We start from the raw sequence: 16,410 nt of genomic DNA, 5'->3' as shown, positions 1-16,410 counted from the left end.
CAAAGATGTCTTGATAAGGTTAGATAATAAGTGAAAAAAGATTGTTCTGGGACCTGACTACTAGCATGAGGCAATTCGGTTGAATACTTTTATTACATAAACCACTGAGAATATCCAGCATTCGCTGAAATGTATTAAACTGATCAAGTAACGTTCGCAGAAGATTCAGGTACATAACTCTTACAATTATAAAAGATTTTGGGAAAAAGAACCATACAAAACAGCTTAGTATATAATTGCAACATTTTCTTTTCCTTTAGAAGAGCTATGTCATAGAATTTGTACGGGGAAGAAATTGATTCCTATCTCCATCCTGCAGCTTTCTTCCTCTTTCTATTATCTTCCTGTCTGCTTGCCACATTTGAAACACGTCTTATGAATATCAGTTCTGATGTTTGTCAGTTTTGTCACTCTTTGTGCAGAACTTGATTTCCAGTTTCACGTAAATAACTTGAAATGCTTATTGAAACTTTTCTTAACCTGCCATTTTTAATTCTTTTAACCAAAGTTATTTTTCTGTTTTTAATTTGCCTGCTTCACAGTACATTTATGCATTTAAGAGTTACTTTAGTCCGATCGCTATAAGCTTTTACTTGAAGTCCTCCGCTAGTCTGAAAATTCTAAATATTTCACAACAAAAATCAATAATATTCAAGCTATGTATAACCAAACGAATATGCCACCAGTGAACTGTTGATAGTGTATCATAGAAAATAGTGGTTATGTGCAAGCCTAGAAATTTATATGATATTCTTTTTAAATATTTAATCTTGTTTTCATATGACATTTTTGGTTTGAGTGAGCTATGTGTACATTCAGAGTTGTTAAAATTTCAGATGTTCAATAACTTAATACATTCTCTGTCTGGGGGTTTCTTGAAGCATTGCCAGTTAGCTTTTGAAAGAGGCCAATTATGTCCCCTGAATTTTGTTAGGCGATCTAAATGTTAATCACTTACACCATTGAAAAGAGATTCCCGATTACGATAGAATACAAACAAAGAAAGAAAAGGGCAAAACTAGCCAACAAGCCATGCAGACAGTTCCTTGTTACTGTCATTTGATTATTTTACAAAATTTTGAAAGCTTACTAATTCTCTTTGAGGGAAATTGTTAGGAAAGGGTGCTATGAAAGGAAAGGAGGATCAGAGCTTTTGAGAGAGTAGAGCAGCAAAGATTGAGAGCAGGGGTGTCAGATAATGGCGAAGGAGTTTGGGGGAAATCCATATATGTGGAAGAGAATCAGTGGGTGCCACCTTCCTTTCAAAAACTGTTTAGTTCATTTCCCCATCACACAATCTCCATTCTGTCCAAAAGAAATAGATACAGAAGAGGCCAGACAGAAGAGCAGAAGAAAGAATGAAAGATTGATGTAGAAGAGGAGAAAAAAGGCATTAGTGATAAGCAGAATGTGATGGTACTGTCCGATTGACTGCACGCATCACCATCATAGACTGACTCGTGGTACATTAAAAATAAAATACCTGGCCATGCATCTCCATAGTGAATTCCTCTTTGTACTTTTAGAATGGACAGCCTATGGAGAACATGTACATCGTGTATTTGCTGCTCTTTCAGCCTTGATAATGCTGCTTGTTCAATTTTATGAATTTGGTTTTAAATTGTTTGGGGGTGCAAATTTTGACTCAAATTTCTGTTTATAAAGAAAAGAGGCCACATATTTATTGAGAGGGAGGTGGGAACACAGACTATCTATGATCTATCCCCACCTATCCTGAACATTGTCCCATGCCTCTCTTACCTACCTTGGCCCCTCCATGCTACCTGTAGCTCCCAAACTCCCCACTCCTCCATACCCACCTTTAGTTTTTTTTCCACCTGCTGTGTGATCCTGAGCATCCACTCCTTACCTATAAATTCATAGAATCATAGAATCCCTACAGTGTGGAAACAGGCCTTTTGGCCCAACAAGTCCATACCGACCCTCCGAAGAGTACCCCACCCAAACCCATTCCCCTACCCTATTATGTACAATTTACCCCTAACTAACACATCCCTGAACACTATGGGCAATTTAGCATGGCCAGTTCACCTAACCTGCACATCTTTGGACTGCAGGAGGAAATCGGAGAGTCCTGAGGAAACCCACATGGAGACAGGGAGAATGTGCAAACTTGAAACTTTATTGCTGGAACAGCACAGCAGGTCAGGCAGCATCCAGGGAACAGGAGATTCGACGTTTCGGGCACAGGCCCTTCTTCAGGAATGTGCAAACTCCATACAGACAGTCACCCAAGGCTGGAATCAAACCCGGATCCCTGGCGCTGTGAGGTAGCAGTACTAACCACTGAGCCACCAAATCAAAGCTCTTTTCCACAGCTCCATAACAATGCTGCACTCTTGACCAGCTTTCCTTACCTGAAGTAACTTCGTACTCACTCCTCCCCCCATCTTAATTTAGGGTTGCACCTGTTCACATTTTTAAAAAAAATCAATTTAACTTCCTTCAGTCATGATAAAAAGCGTACTTGCAGACTTAAGTTTCCACAACTGCAGCCAGTCAAAATATGACAAATAGAATCTAATGGATGTTCAGTTATGGAAAAAAAATGAATAAATTCTTACAACAATATCAAAGAAATCTAATTCTGGCGTTTTGCATTTTGCTAATTGAAATCACTCCTCCATTGTTGATTGTGCCTTTCAGTATCTCGGCTCCAAACTCCCGGGTTCCCTCTCTAAATACCTCTGTGCCTTGTTTTTATCCAGAGGACGGTTTGTAAAACAAATTTCTTTTGACTAAGCTTGTGAGTTAACATCTCCTTGTATGACGTGGTGTCAGATTTTATTTTATAAAGGTTTGAGTAAAGCCTCTGGGAATGTACAATTCCGTTAAAGGTGTCATACATTATGAGTATTTGTTATTGAAAAAGATTGTTCTGATATTGGTGTCTGGTACAGAGCAGACTTTTCCTAATGTTTTAAATTGAGTTTTTTCTTGAAAGAAAATAGCTGTGATGTTGGGCAACAGCACCAAGTTCTGTGGCTTTTTATATGAATGGTTACGAGCAACAGTTTAAAGTTAAAAAAAATCTGCATTGATTAGCTTTCGATGAATGTCATTGCTTGAAGAACAGAAACATCATGCAGCTGCATTATTCATTCTTATGACATTATTTTTAAAGTTTAGCTGCACTTGTGAGTTACTTTACTTTTCCGGCATTTACATGTTTTGATTTGAATATCTTTTTTTAACACCAAACTTTCTGCTTTGAAATTTTGACTGACTGACCACTTCCTGGAGTGGCTATCAAATTAAACCTGTTTTTCTTTGCCTTTGCCTGACACACCACACTGAAGTCAAAGTGTGGCGAGATAAGAGAAGTAAACACAAAAATGCTACAAATATTGAGCAGAAAAAAAGTGTAAACTTCATTTGCTCAATGTAGCAAAAATTAACAAATTGCATCAGCTTTGGAGCAGAAAATGATATTGAGGAGAGGCACAATGGGAAGATACTAGCTTGAGTTAAAGTGAATTGAACAGGTGAATGGTGCAGTTTCCTGGCTTATTTCCAACCAGAGTCATTTTAGAGATGGATGGTTAGTGGAGGTGCTCCATGTGGTAGTTATCCAATCACAGCCCCCCCATTGAGGATACAGTGTAGATGGCGAATGGAATTTTTGATCCTTGCACTGAGGCTGAAACCCAACCAATGAGTGGATGCAGCCTTCTAGCAGCAGAGAGACCAGTGTTTCATGCAAACCTTTCACTTACCTCTTATCTCAACATGCCCAACGCAAGATGTGGCTGCACCTGAGAGGTGGCCACAACAGTGGTCACAGGCAGCGTCTATGGATGTGGCTCCCCCTCCAAAGGAGCAGTGTAGATATTTGTAACCAGTATGAGAGTCACCACTGTGAAAAGCTCTTCATGGGCTGCACCAACCCTTCTAGCTAGCTCGGCAGCTGATAGTGGAGTTGGTAGGTCTCCTGTTGCCTGGCTAGCCTGTCAATCTTAGTGAGAAGCACACATTCTGGCCACTAATTAGCCAGCCAGTCAAACGTACACCTGGTGTTGTGCTCACACCCACAAAACAAACATCCTGTCAAAGAACGAGATGTGACTCGAAGACACCCCCTTTCACTAGGGGACAAAGGTAGGGAGCCTGATGGATTTGGAATTCCAGAGCCTAGCGGCTATATGGCTGAAGACTAGATTGTGAAGTGAAGAATTTTCAGGGGCTTGCAGGATTGAGAATTTATGACGATAAGAGAAGAACAAGTCATCAAGCAACTTGAAGACGTAGTTAAGACTGGATATTTGTGGAATCAGGTGCCAGTGCCAGGTATCCATAATGGGTGAAAATATTTAATACTGGTTAAGGCAAATGTTTGGTGAAAATTTACTTCTGGGTTAATTCACTAGGTGAATTTCGATGTAATGAACTTTGTACCCAAGTTCACATTGTACACTGAGAGAGTTTTGGGAATGCAGTTGGTCTTCAGAATCTATATGAGTAACAATATGCTGACAATCACATCAGTGCCCACATGGATCATTGACTTCCATTCATAGTCTTATTTTCCAAATAGCTAATTTTGTTTCTCCCATGATTCAAGCAATTTACATTGGGAAAAAATGAGCTTGGCCAATTTTCTGTCTTAGATAATGTTGAAAACTTTGTTCTGGCCACTGACTGCTCCTCTTCAAAGAGAGCAATCTTAACTATATTCATTTTTTCTCAAATCTAAAATTTCTGCGTCACAAAATGACTGCAGCTGTGTAAACCTCACACTGACCATTGTATTGAAAAGTGACACGCCCAGTACAAAACCCCTGATAGGCTTCAAAGGACCCTAGACTGTCTCGAACAAAACAATCTACTGACAGTCAGCACTTGCTGCACCCAAGGTTACAGCTTTATTTATAATATCAGTTTGGCTGCACATGCTCAAGCTCCTGTTTTTGTGCGATGTTTTATGTGTCTTAATTGTGACTATATGTTTGTTCATTAGGTTTTCCAAGGGATTCTGGAGAGAAATAAAATCAACACAATCAACATCACTGGACAGGCTGGTTCAAGACTTGACATATTATTAGAAAACATGGGAAGAATAAATTATGGGGAAGGCATCCATGATTTCAAGGTATTCATTGTACATTTTAATGAAGAATCATAGAATCCCTACAGTGTGGAAACAGGCCTTGGTGCTGTGAGGCAGCAGTGCTAACCACTGAGCCATTGTGCCAGTCCAGGTACTATTCTGTCTCTAGTTATTCTTTTTCCTTTAATATGCTTAAAGAATATTTTTGAATTCTCCCTAATCTTCTTAACCAAGATTATCTCATGCCCTCTTTTTGCCCTCCTGACTTCCTTCTTGAGTGCACTCCTGTATCCACTTTGTATCTCCAGGAGTTCACTTGATCCCAGCGGCCTGTACCTGAACTGATCTTCTGATGTTTTACAGGAAGGGCTTAAATCTTCTGCTGGTTTGGACCAATTCCATGGTATTGAGGAAATGTAACTTCATGTATACATGTTGCAGCACAAGCTTGAGGGACCGAATGGTCTACTCTTCCTAGTTTGAATGCATGCACATCCGTGGACAAATCCTATATTGCTCTAATCATTTTATCAATGATTCTTAGCTCGTAATCTAGACATTACAGTATGTATTACTCTTCCATTCATTTGGGATAATCAAACCATAGAATGATTATGGTACAGGAGGCCATTCAGCAAGAGAGTTCATCTCATTCGTATCCCCTGGCTTTTCCCCATAACCCTACAAAACTTTTATCACCAATAGTCTCTGAGGATTTCAATGGAATTTGTTTCTACCACTGTTTTAGGCTGAATTTTCCGGCTGATGTTTTGGGCTGGAGCTACAGCCACAGTGCTGTTAGGATCTTAGGATCTTAACTCGGCATGTATGAAAGAATAATAATATAGTTCCAAGTCGATTAGATGTCTGTGTTGTAACTGACCTGGAACAGCTTGACTCAGGATGTGCCTTGTTCTGGGGCTTTTGATACTATTGCTGAAATGTTGGCAAGGCCCCATAGATGTTTCATTGTTTGGTGCCTGCAGCCATTTTTAGATATTGCATGGAGTGAATTGAATTGTTCAAGGTTGATGTTGAGAACCTGAGGAGGAGGCTGAGCTGGATTTGAGATTTGGATGCTTTCATTAACTTTATACAAAACACAAACAATAGACACATCATTGGCTGTGAAGCTGTGTCAGAACATGAGCTGCCTTCCTTGTGTGTGACCTCTGCTCCCACCACCAACATGCAGATATCTACACTCAGCAACAGCATCCACACTTCACATTTGTATATAAGACACTTCACAGGAGCATGATCAGAACAAGTTTGACACCCAAGCTATCAAGATGGATAATGAAAAGCACAACCAAAGAGTTAGACTTTACCCAGTCTCGTAAAAGAGGAGAGAGATGCCAAGAGGTATAGGGAGAGAATATAGAGCTGAGCGCCTGATGGTGGGATGAAAGAAACCAGGGTATATGCAAAATCAGAATTTAAGCACTGTGGTAGTTAGAGAAAGAGAGGATATCAGTAGATGAGCTGAGGCAGGGAAAGTGATAAGCAATGTTCCAGAATGGAAATACAGTCATTTCTGCTATAACCTGATAGTTCCATTCTCATGCTAGTGTTATATCAAAATCATGTAACAGCAGCACCATCTAATGGGGCCAGAATCGCATTATAACCAATACACTCTTTAAAAGTTCGCACTTTAGAAACAGTGTCCCCAATTCATCAATCGCATTATAGTGAGTTTGTGTTAACATCTGTAGGCAGAATTAATAATGAAGAGAATATAAGGTTATCTCTGATTAATTGAGATGTTGAGGTTGAGACTGGTTGCAGGAGGAAACCCAAAGTCTGCAAAGCACAGTTTATCATAGCTGTGGATTTGGAGAACTCAGTTTTTAATCTCAGATGCGGTTACTTGCTGTAGAGATATTTTGAAAAGTAGTGTTTCTTTTGGAGAATTTTCTGGTATGGTTGGAGCCCACTGTGCTGCTACCGTTCCAAAAAAAAAATAGGAAATCTTACAGATAGTTTACATGGAGGATATTATAGAACTTCAATATGACTTAACAAGATTAATATAAAGTAAAAGAATAAAAGTGATAAAATGTCATATGCCTAGATTAAATATCTGTCTGCTATTACAATAAAGTTATTATCATCAATCTTGCTCTTGAACCTAGCAAAAAAAGACTACATTCTTGTCGTAGAAATTAAGTTTGTTTACTTTGTTCAGTCACTTTTTTAAAAACAGGAAAAATGTGACTTGGAAGAACAAAGGTCTGTTTGAATGATTGGCTTCAGCCCATGATTTTCAATCTATTATACTCTTATTTATTATTTATACTATTCTTCATGTTCCGTTGTAGATGTTGAATGCCCAAATATAACCATAAGGTGGGTTGATATTTCACTCACTCTCTCTGAATATTGTCTTGTAACAAGGGGCCCTTGACCACCAGCGCATTATCAAATTTCAAACATCTTGTAAAACTACAGCACAAATATCCAACATGACCTACACAGATAAGGATGAACATACACATCAAACATTTCAGTAGCACATATAGTTGAAACCCAAACATGTAACTTTATCTTAAATGGTATAAGGTCAGCAAATTAATCACTTTTTTTTAAAATTGCTTTATGGGATGTGGGTATTACCAATTAGGCCATTATTCATCTCATTCTTGAGGAGGTGGTTGTGAGCCAGTTCTTTGAGCTGCAGCTGTGATGAAGATGCATCTATGCTGGCAATGTCCCAGTAAAACCTGAACGTTTTAAATGTGCAATAGTAGAATTGGCCAATAAAATTTAGCTACTAAGTTGACACCACGAAGCCACTATCTTATCTAGAAACACGAGCAGTGTCTAGTTTGGTAAGCAATAATTCTTCACCTAAGACATCTATAGGTTGGGAGTTCAGCAACACTACTTTTGGAGTTATGGGAAGGTGTTAACCGAATCTTTGAGGATTTCAAAGTCACTAAAATTATGATTGTTAGATACCATCAGCTCACTTTCAAATTTTGTACCTTTTTACTAGTGCAAAACCAATAAGAGGAGAAAGTAATGTGCAGTTCTATGTCTGCAGTCCCAAATCTAGTTGCCTTCCTGAACCACTTCAGTCCATGTGGTATAGGGGCCCCCACAGTACTGTTCGGAAATTGTTCCAGGATTTTGATCCAGTAACACTGAAGGAACGGTGATATTGTTCCAAGTTGGAATGGTGTGAGGTGTTTCAATGCTTCCTCTGCCTTTGTCACTCAGGGTCGGATTGGGAGACAGTGTTGGCGTGTTGCTAAAATGAACAACTCTGCTCCTGTGTAAGGATTGACTGATATATATTTATGTAGACTCTGACAGATACGTATTGACCAAAAATATGTGGGGAGCACAATCATTGAAACTTATAGAGTTGATGATGTACTCTTCATCATCTGAAATGTGTCTGGGTATAAATATAGAGGTCAGCTAGACCGGGGGTCATTCTTCTTGTCTTCAGTTAGATGTGTCTGCCTGCGCTGACTAAATACTGGATAGAACTGAGAGACAGGATTTGGAACTTCAACAGGATTACTTATGTCCTTTTTGGGAAAGAAATTAATTGTCCCTAACCAGTGTGGCATTTGTGCAACTCCCAACCATAGCAGTTTGCTCTTTGGCAAAAGCTATAATCTTCATGGACTACAGCAGTTCAGGAAGGCAGTTCACCATTAAGAGCAGTGCATTTTTTTTCAAAATAAAACAAAGACCTGCAGATGCTAGATATTCAAAACAAAAACCGAAATTGCTGGCAAAACTCAGCAGAACTGGCAGTATCTGTGGGAAGAAAGCGGAGTTAATGTTTCAAATCCATCGTTGACTTTTCATCAGAACTGATAGCAACTAGGGAAACCTGGTATTTGTGCTGAAGGTGAGTTTGGGAGAGTGGTGAGGGAAGGGAAAGCTGAGGTGATAGGTGGATTTGGAGCCCAGAGAGAGAGATATGAGCGGGGTAGATAAATGAGGGGATTATGGATGGTAGGCCAGGAGAGAAGAGAAGCTGAAAAAGTGATAAATGAGAGCTGAGTGGAGCATATAATTGGTCGTTGTGCTGAAAGCCAACTATATACTGTACTGTGATAATAGGCCTGAAAGTAGGTGAAAATGGATTGGCTATTCTAAAGCAATCCATGTAATAACAACACTGGGTTGCAGAGATGAGCAAAAAAAATAGGAGGATAGAATCAGACTTTCTAATATTATTAAACTTGATGTTAAGTCCTAGTAGCTTCAGGGTCCCCAAGCAAAACATGTGATGGTGTTCTTCAGGTTTATTCTGAGGCTCACTGGAACACTGCAGCAGACTTGTGATAGAAATGTTGACATGGGAACGTGGTGGTGTGTTGAAGTGGCAGGCAACTGAAAGCCCTGTCATTTTTACCAGCAGAATATAGGTGTTTTGCATATTGATGTGGGGAAAATCACCAGTCTCGAAGTCAGAATTGGGATTCAACGACAGAGTTTATTGTACAAAGAAACAGGAGCTCCAGGGAGAGAGAGACGTTCGTCAGCACGACTGTCAGCTACGAGTCTTCTCTCACTCTCGGAGCACGTGTCGTGATATTTTACACATTTTGTGGTACAATAGTTCAAGTTCAAGTCTTTGTTGTACAGCATGGTTTGTTTACAGAAAATATTACAAAATCATTCAGTTTCAGTGGTCGTGATTGTTCTTCCTGAGAAGGAAGATTGTTTTCCATTATGACAGACCTGAAGTATTAACACTTGTACACAAGCAGTCTCAGGTATTTAACATTTCCATTGAAAGTGGTGGCTGGCTTCAGACACTTCGTTGGGCAGTAGACGTTATTGATGTGTATTCTCTCCCCCACCTGCCATAAACTAATCACCTATGCTCTATGTCTTTTGTGCTGGTATCCTGTTAGCCTCAGGCAGTATTTGTATATACTTTGCTGTATTTTTCTACGTACTGGCTCAGCGGCCATCTTGTGTGCTAAGTGACCATTTTATGGCTTGGTGGCCATCTTGTGTCTGTGAGCCCCGTTTCAGCATGTCCTGTATCAACTCCTACTTCAATTTCATCTCCCCAATGTACAGGAGACAGCATTGTGAGCAGCGAATACAGTAGACTAGATTCAATAAAGTAAGGTAAATCACTGCTTCACCTGGCAGGATGTGTCTTGGACCTTGGATGGTGAGGATGGAGGAAGTAAACAGACAGGTATTACACCTTCTGCACTTGCATGGGAAGGTGCCATGGGGGCGTGGAGAGATATTGGGAATAAAGGAGGAGTGGACCATGGTGCCCCGGGGGGAGCGGTCCCTGCAGAAGGCTGACAAAGAGGGGAAGGGAATATGTGGCATCCCTTGGGAGGTGGCAGAAATGGTGGCTTGCAATCCTTTGGGTGTGGAGGCTGGTGAGGTTTAAATGAACCAGGGGAATCCTGTTATTGTTGTGCGAGGGAAGAGAAGAGGTAAGCGCAGAAGTGCAGGAGAAGGGGCAGACACAGCTAGGGTTGGTGTAGACCACAGTAACAGGTAATCCTCAGTTGAGGAAAAAGGTGCGGAAGGTGGTGTCATCAAAACAGATGCAATGGAGATAGAGAAACTGGGAGAATGGGATGGAGTCATTACAGGATATGGGATGTGAGGATATATTGAATCCCTACAGTGTGGAAACAGGTCCTTCAGCCCAACAAGTCACACTAACCTTCCAGAGTGACCTTTCCAGACCCATTCCCTTACCCAATGTTTACTCCTGACCAATGCACTTAACCTTGAAATCCCTGAACACAATGGGCAATTTAGTATGGCCAGTCCACCTAACCTGCACATCTTTGGACTGTGAGAGGAACCCAGAGCACCCGATGGAAACCCATGTAGACACTGGGAGAATGTGCAAACTCCACACAGATCGTCACCCAAGGCTGGATTCAAACCCACCTCCCTGGCACTGTGAGGTAGCAGTGTTAACCACTGAGCCACCATGCCACCTTCAATATATAGTTGAGGTAATTGAGAGTTGGTGGGTTTGTAATGGATATCAATGGGCTCCCCTTTATCCATAGCACATGTTACCGATGATGTTATTGATGTACTAGAGAAAGAGTTCTGGGTGGGTGCTGGGTAGGACAGGAACAAGGAATGTTCCACAAACCCCACAAAGATACAGGAATAACTGAGACCCATGTGAGTACCCATGGCCACCTCTTTGACCTAAAGGAAATAAGAGGAGTTAAAAGATTGCAGGTGTCTCCATGATGTACAATGCTCCTCAGACAGCTGTTCTTGCTGCACCTGTATTTCTGTATTTTTGCAAAGATGTGGTAAGTGGATGGTTCACAGCAATCTAGATGTTGCCTGATTTGGGCTTTGTATAACTCAAGTGGGACTTCTAACCCCTTCCCTTCTAGTTTTCTTCCGAAAGAAAGTCCAGCTTTCCATTAGATTTTTTTGATTATTTTCAGCCCCTGTTCACAAGATTGTGTTGATCTATGTCCTAGGTTCCTAATTGCCTTTGGAAGTTCACAGTTTCAAGCTTCTCATTGTTTAGAAATTATCCTGTCCTACTCCTTTTTGTGTCCAAAATAAACTATTTCACTTAGAGTGTTGTCTATGTTTAGGCTTATTTCTGTGTTTTAACCATTTACTTCCATAATCTTCAACTTCACCACCTTTAACTAACAGCCTTGGATGAGAAACATTATTAAATGCTGCCTGGAAGTCCAATAAGTTAAAATCTATAAATATTCCCCATGCCACTACTTTAGTCACAACTTCAAAATATTTGATGTGACAGGATTAAGTAATGACCTCTGAGTAAGGGCCTATCCAGGTAGCATTAGTCATAATATGATTGAAGTTTGAAAGAGGGAAAATGGATCCAAGACTCGTATTTTATGCTTAATTAAGGTCAATTGTGTGGCCCTTAAAGCTCAGCCAACTGAAGTAAACTGGGCCAGGAGATAAATCAATGGCAAATATTAAAGGGACATTTCAGAATACTCAGAAAAAGTACATTCCGAAGAAAACAAAGCTTGGATTAATTAAGGAAGTTAAGATCTTCAATTCAAAAACTTAAGGACAAAGCAGATCATTGCTCAAAGATGAAGAATGGCAGAGAATGATTAACTAAATTAGAGCATCAGAGCAAAATAGCTAAAAATATAAAAAGATAGCAAGAGTTTCTCTTGCCATATAAAAAGGGAAAGTGAGTGTAGACCATCTAGAGTTTAGAGTGAGGAATTTATAGTGGATAATAAAGAAATGACGGACGTAATGAATAGGTATTTTGCTTCTGTCTTAGAGGATACCAACAAAATTCTAATAATATTTGTAAATCAGGAAGTGGAAAGAAGAGAGGAACTTGATGAAGTTATAATCATTAAGGTTATGAGCCAACTGATGGAGTTACAAGTCTGCAGATCTAGATAAACTTCATTCTAGAGTTTTAAAAGAGATTAGATTAGATTCCCTACAGTGTGGAAACAGGCCCTTCGGCCCAACAAGTCCACACCGACCCTCCAAAGAGAAACCCACTCAGACCCATTTCCCTCTGACTAATGCACTTAACACTATGGGCAATTTAGCATGGCCAATTCATTGAGACTGTGGGAGAAACCCACACAGATATGGGGAGAATGTGCAAACTCCACACAGACAGTTATCTGAGGCTAGAATTGAACCTGGGACCCTGGTGCTGTGAGGCAGCAGTGCTAACCACTGAGCCACCGTGCCACCCATAGATTTGTAGAGGACAGATTACACCTGACAAACTTGATCCTATGAACACACAAACTAGGAGCATCCTGCTCAACCATTCAGTAAGATTGAGGTTGATCTGTTTGCCTTCAAAATCCCACATGCCCATCTCCTGCTGACAACCTTGGATTTCCTGTAGTAAATGAGATAATCAGTACTTAGATGTTGACTTTTCAACTTTCCTTATATTCTGGAAAGGTTCCATCAGACTGGAAAGTAGCAAGAAAACAGGAAACTATAGGTTAGTCATCTTGATGTCTGTTGGTGGGAAGATTTTAGAATTGATCATTGAGGAAGTTATAAAAACACAACTTAATCAGGAACAGTTAGCATAATCTTGTGAAAGGAAAATCAGAGCTGACTTATTGGAATTCTTTGAGGGAGTAACATGTGCTCTGGATAAAGGGGAGCCCACCGATATACTGTACTTTGATTTCCAAGAGGTATTTGACAAGATTCCACGTAAAAGGTCATTGAGCAAAGTAGAAGCTAATGGTGTCGGAGGAAAGGTAAGGAATTCAGAGTAGGGGAAGATTTGATTGAAGTATGTAAGATCCTGAATGACCTTGAAAGGGTGTACATAAAATAGACACTTTAACCTTTGGGTCATTACAGATCTAGGGGTCACTGTTTTAAAATTTGTGGTCATCCTTTTAGGATGGCGATGAGGGGAACATTTTTCTGAGAGTTGTGCAACCTTCCAGCTCTTCACCTCAGAATAATTTTAAGACCATGGTAGATAGATTCATGTTAGGTCAGGAAATCCAAAGCTGTCGGTAGAGGATGGGCATGTGGGATTTTGAACGCAAACAGATCAACCTCAATCTTACTGAATGGTTGAGCAGGATGCTCCTAGTTTGTATATTCATATGACCAGGTTTGTCAGGTGTATTCTGTCCTCTACAAATCCATACTGGTGATCTGACCAGCTGAACTTTTTTCAGTCACACAGTCCTTTGTTACAGCCTGTAGTAAATTCCTGATAGCATATCCCTGGTTTCCTTCTGCATCATCTTTCTTAATTAGTTGAGTGACATGTGTTCCAGTTTCAGTCTTCTTCACTGTGAAGTTGGGTGAAGTGTGGAAAATTGTTCTTTTTCAAGTGGAGCCAGGACCATATCCTCATTCTGGAGCTCTCGGATTTCTGCTCTTTCATGCCTCCAAACATCTGCCATGGGCTTGAGACCCAACAGGTACCTCCCAGTGACCCCATGTGCTGAAGGCCTGATAAAGGTGACTGTTCATAGGCTTCTCCAAGGAGTTTATCCAGAATGTCCCCAGTAAGAAAGAAGGTCTGCGCCCCATTTATATCTCAAAAGGAAAATGGGAATTGGTCATGCATGCATTACCATTTCTGACCCTGTTCTCAATACAAGGCACTGACTCCTTTTGTGTATTTGAGTGTCTGAGGTTATTTCATTGGTTGACAGATGGCAAGGCAACAGCAGCATCAGTATCAACTGCTGGCAAATTGTCTAAAATGTCTCTTTATTTTGCTCTCCCCCCTCAGGGACTGGTAACAAATCTAACTTTGGCTTCAAACATCCTGACCAACTGGACCATCTATTCATTAAATATTGACGAAGTGGTGGCAAGTGGCTACTTAAACAAATTCCAGAGGATGACTCCAGAAGCCCCAGCTGAGGTTAATGCGAGTGTGCCAGCCTTTTATTTAGGTACCTTTGTGATTCCAAATGGTATTCCAGATCTACCTCAAGATACATACCTTAAATTTCCTGGATGGACTAAGGTAAGTGAAAGATTTGAATTACGTCTGAGTAATAACCATGAGCATGGAATGTAACACATTTCAAGCAAGTGTCGTTCTTGTTCTGAGAGTCTACTACATGTTTTGAATGGATGTCAGGATAACATGCGTTGCCCATCCTTAATTGCCCTTGAATTGATTGACCTGCTGGGCCACTTCAGAGGGCAATTAAGAGTCAGTCACTTTGCTGTGGATCTGGAGTCGCACGTAGGCCAGACCAGGTAAAAAAGGACATTAGAAAACCAGTTGGTTTTTATGACAACCCAAGAAATCATGGTCATCATTCCTGAGACTGGTTTTCAATTCCAGAATTATTAATTGAATTTAAGTTCCTCCATCTGCTGTGTTGAATTTTGAACCTGTGTCTCTCGATCATTAGGCAAAAGTGAGGACTGCAGATGCTGAAGATTAGAGTCGAGAGTGTGGTGCTGGAAAAGCACAGCAGGTCGGGTATTATCCAAGGAGCAGGAGAGTCCTGATGAAAGGCTTTTGCCTGAAAACGTTGATTCTCCTGCTCCTTTGATGCTGCCTGACCTGCTGTGCTTTTCCAGCGCCACACTTTCGTCCTTGTAGAGCCTTAGCCTGGTCACCTGTATTATTAGGAATGAGGGTGGATTTGGGGAGTACAGTGAGAGAGGGACTCACTGAGATCTTTGTAGAGAGAGGCGGAGAACTTCTTCAAGGTAGGCATCCTTGGAAGAGGCTTCGCAGTCAGGTTGAAATCACTAGGGGAAAGTGAGGTCTGCAGATGCTGGAGTCAGAGTCGTGAGTGTGGTGCTGGAAAATCCCTCATTCCTGATGAAGGGCTCCGGCCTGAAACGTCGATTCTCCTGCTTCTCGGATGCTGCCTGACCTGCTGTGCTTTTCCAGCAACACACTCTTGACTCTGACTCCAGCATCTGCAGTCCTCACTTTCTCCCATCTGTATTATTAGCCCAGTGATATTATCTCTGAGCTACCATCTTGAGTCTCACTCTCACTCTGACAAGCTGGAAGCCAAAGGATAGCATAACTGTGTCTTGCTGAAGTTCAGAAAGAGTGGGGATTGGTGAACCCCAGGGGTCAAGTCTAAGTCTCAGAATATGTCAACGATTTGGACTAACTGGAGTACAACACTGATGTCAGAGAAATAGATGTCATAGTCTGGATTTATTCATTGAAGAAACAATTTGAATAAGGGCTATTTTTAAATGCTGTTACATATAAAACTGAAATCAGGAGATCTGAGGCAGCAGATATTAAAATTCTATTGAACTGCTCTGATGCTGTTTATTTTAGATTGATTCACAATAAGGAGGCAATTGATGTCACTGAGCTTGAAGATATCAAAAGAAGAATCACATTTGTAATTGAATATTTGAGGGGTGCTAGCTGATTATAAAATTCACAAGATATAATGCAGGAGTTCTGGAAGTGGAAAGTCATTCATTCCATTGTAATTTATCTGTCAATAAAGAACCTGCAGTTTCCTCCTATTGTAGCATCTAATTGTTCCTTAAATGACCAGGGACTTTCAAATTGCATTTGACAATGTTCATGACATCTATCAGTAGCAGCTCAGATAGGAAGTTGGTAAAGCAAGAGGGAACAATGGAATTAAAAACAAAAATGCTGGGAATTCTCAGCCGCATCTACACGGGCAGAGAAATAGAGTAGATTTTCGGGTTGGAGACCTTTTAGTAGAATTCAAAAAAAGTTGAATTACAGAGGTTAAAAGCAAGCACAGAGCCAGGTCAAGGGCTGAGGGATGAAGAAAAGAACTGAAGGGAAAATATGAAATTGAGTGGAATTTAGCGGTGATAGTGTTTGGCAAGATAATGAGAAAAGGTAAAGAAACAGAAGGTGGGTGTAG

The 16,410-nt window shown here is 40.5% G+C and overlaps 1 protein-coding gene across 1 annotated transcript in view; it reads left to right on the top strand.

The window, feature by feature from the left end:
- glb1 (galactosidase, beta 1) overlaps positions 1–16,410 on the top strand; it is an 88,499-nt gene that overhangs the window by 35,656 nt on the left and 36,433 nt on the right. The window contains exons 14-15 of the mRNA XM_043719431.2: positions 4,979–5,110; positions 14,301–14,540. Coding sequence (XP_043575366.1) covers positions 4,979–5,110; positions 14,301–14,540 — 372 coding nt within the window. The remainder of the gene's footprint in view (positions 1–4,978; positions 5,111–14,300; positions 14,541–16,410) is intronic.

Source organism: Chiloscyllium plagiosum, unplaced genomic scaffold (genome assembly GCF_037043375.1).
Source record: "Chiloscyllium plagiosum isolate Xiang-an unplaced genomic scaffold, Cpla_swu_hap1 HiC_scaffold_34, whole genome shotgun sequence".
NCBI lineage: Eukaryota > Metazoa > Chordata > Chondrichthyes > Orectolobiformes > Hemiscylliidae > Chiloscyllium > Chiloscyllium plagiosum.
The sequence above is the reverse complement of the archived record's forward strand: the minus strand, read 5'-3'. Positions and strand labels throughout refer to the sequence as shown.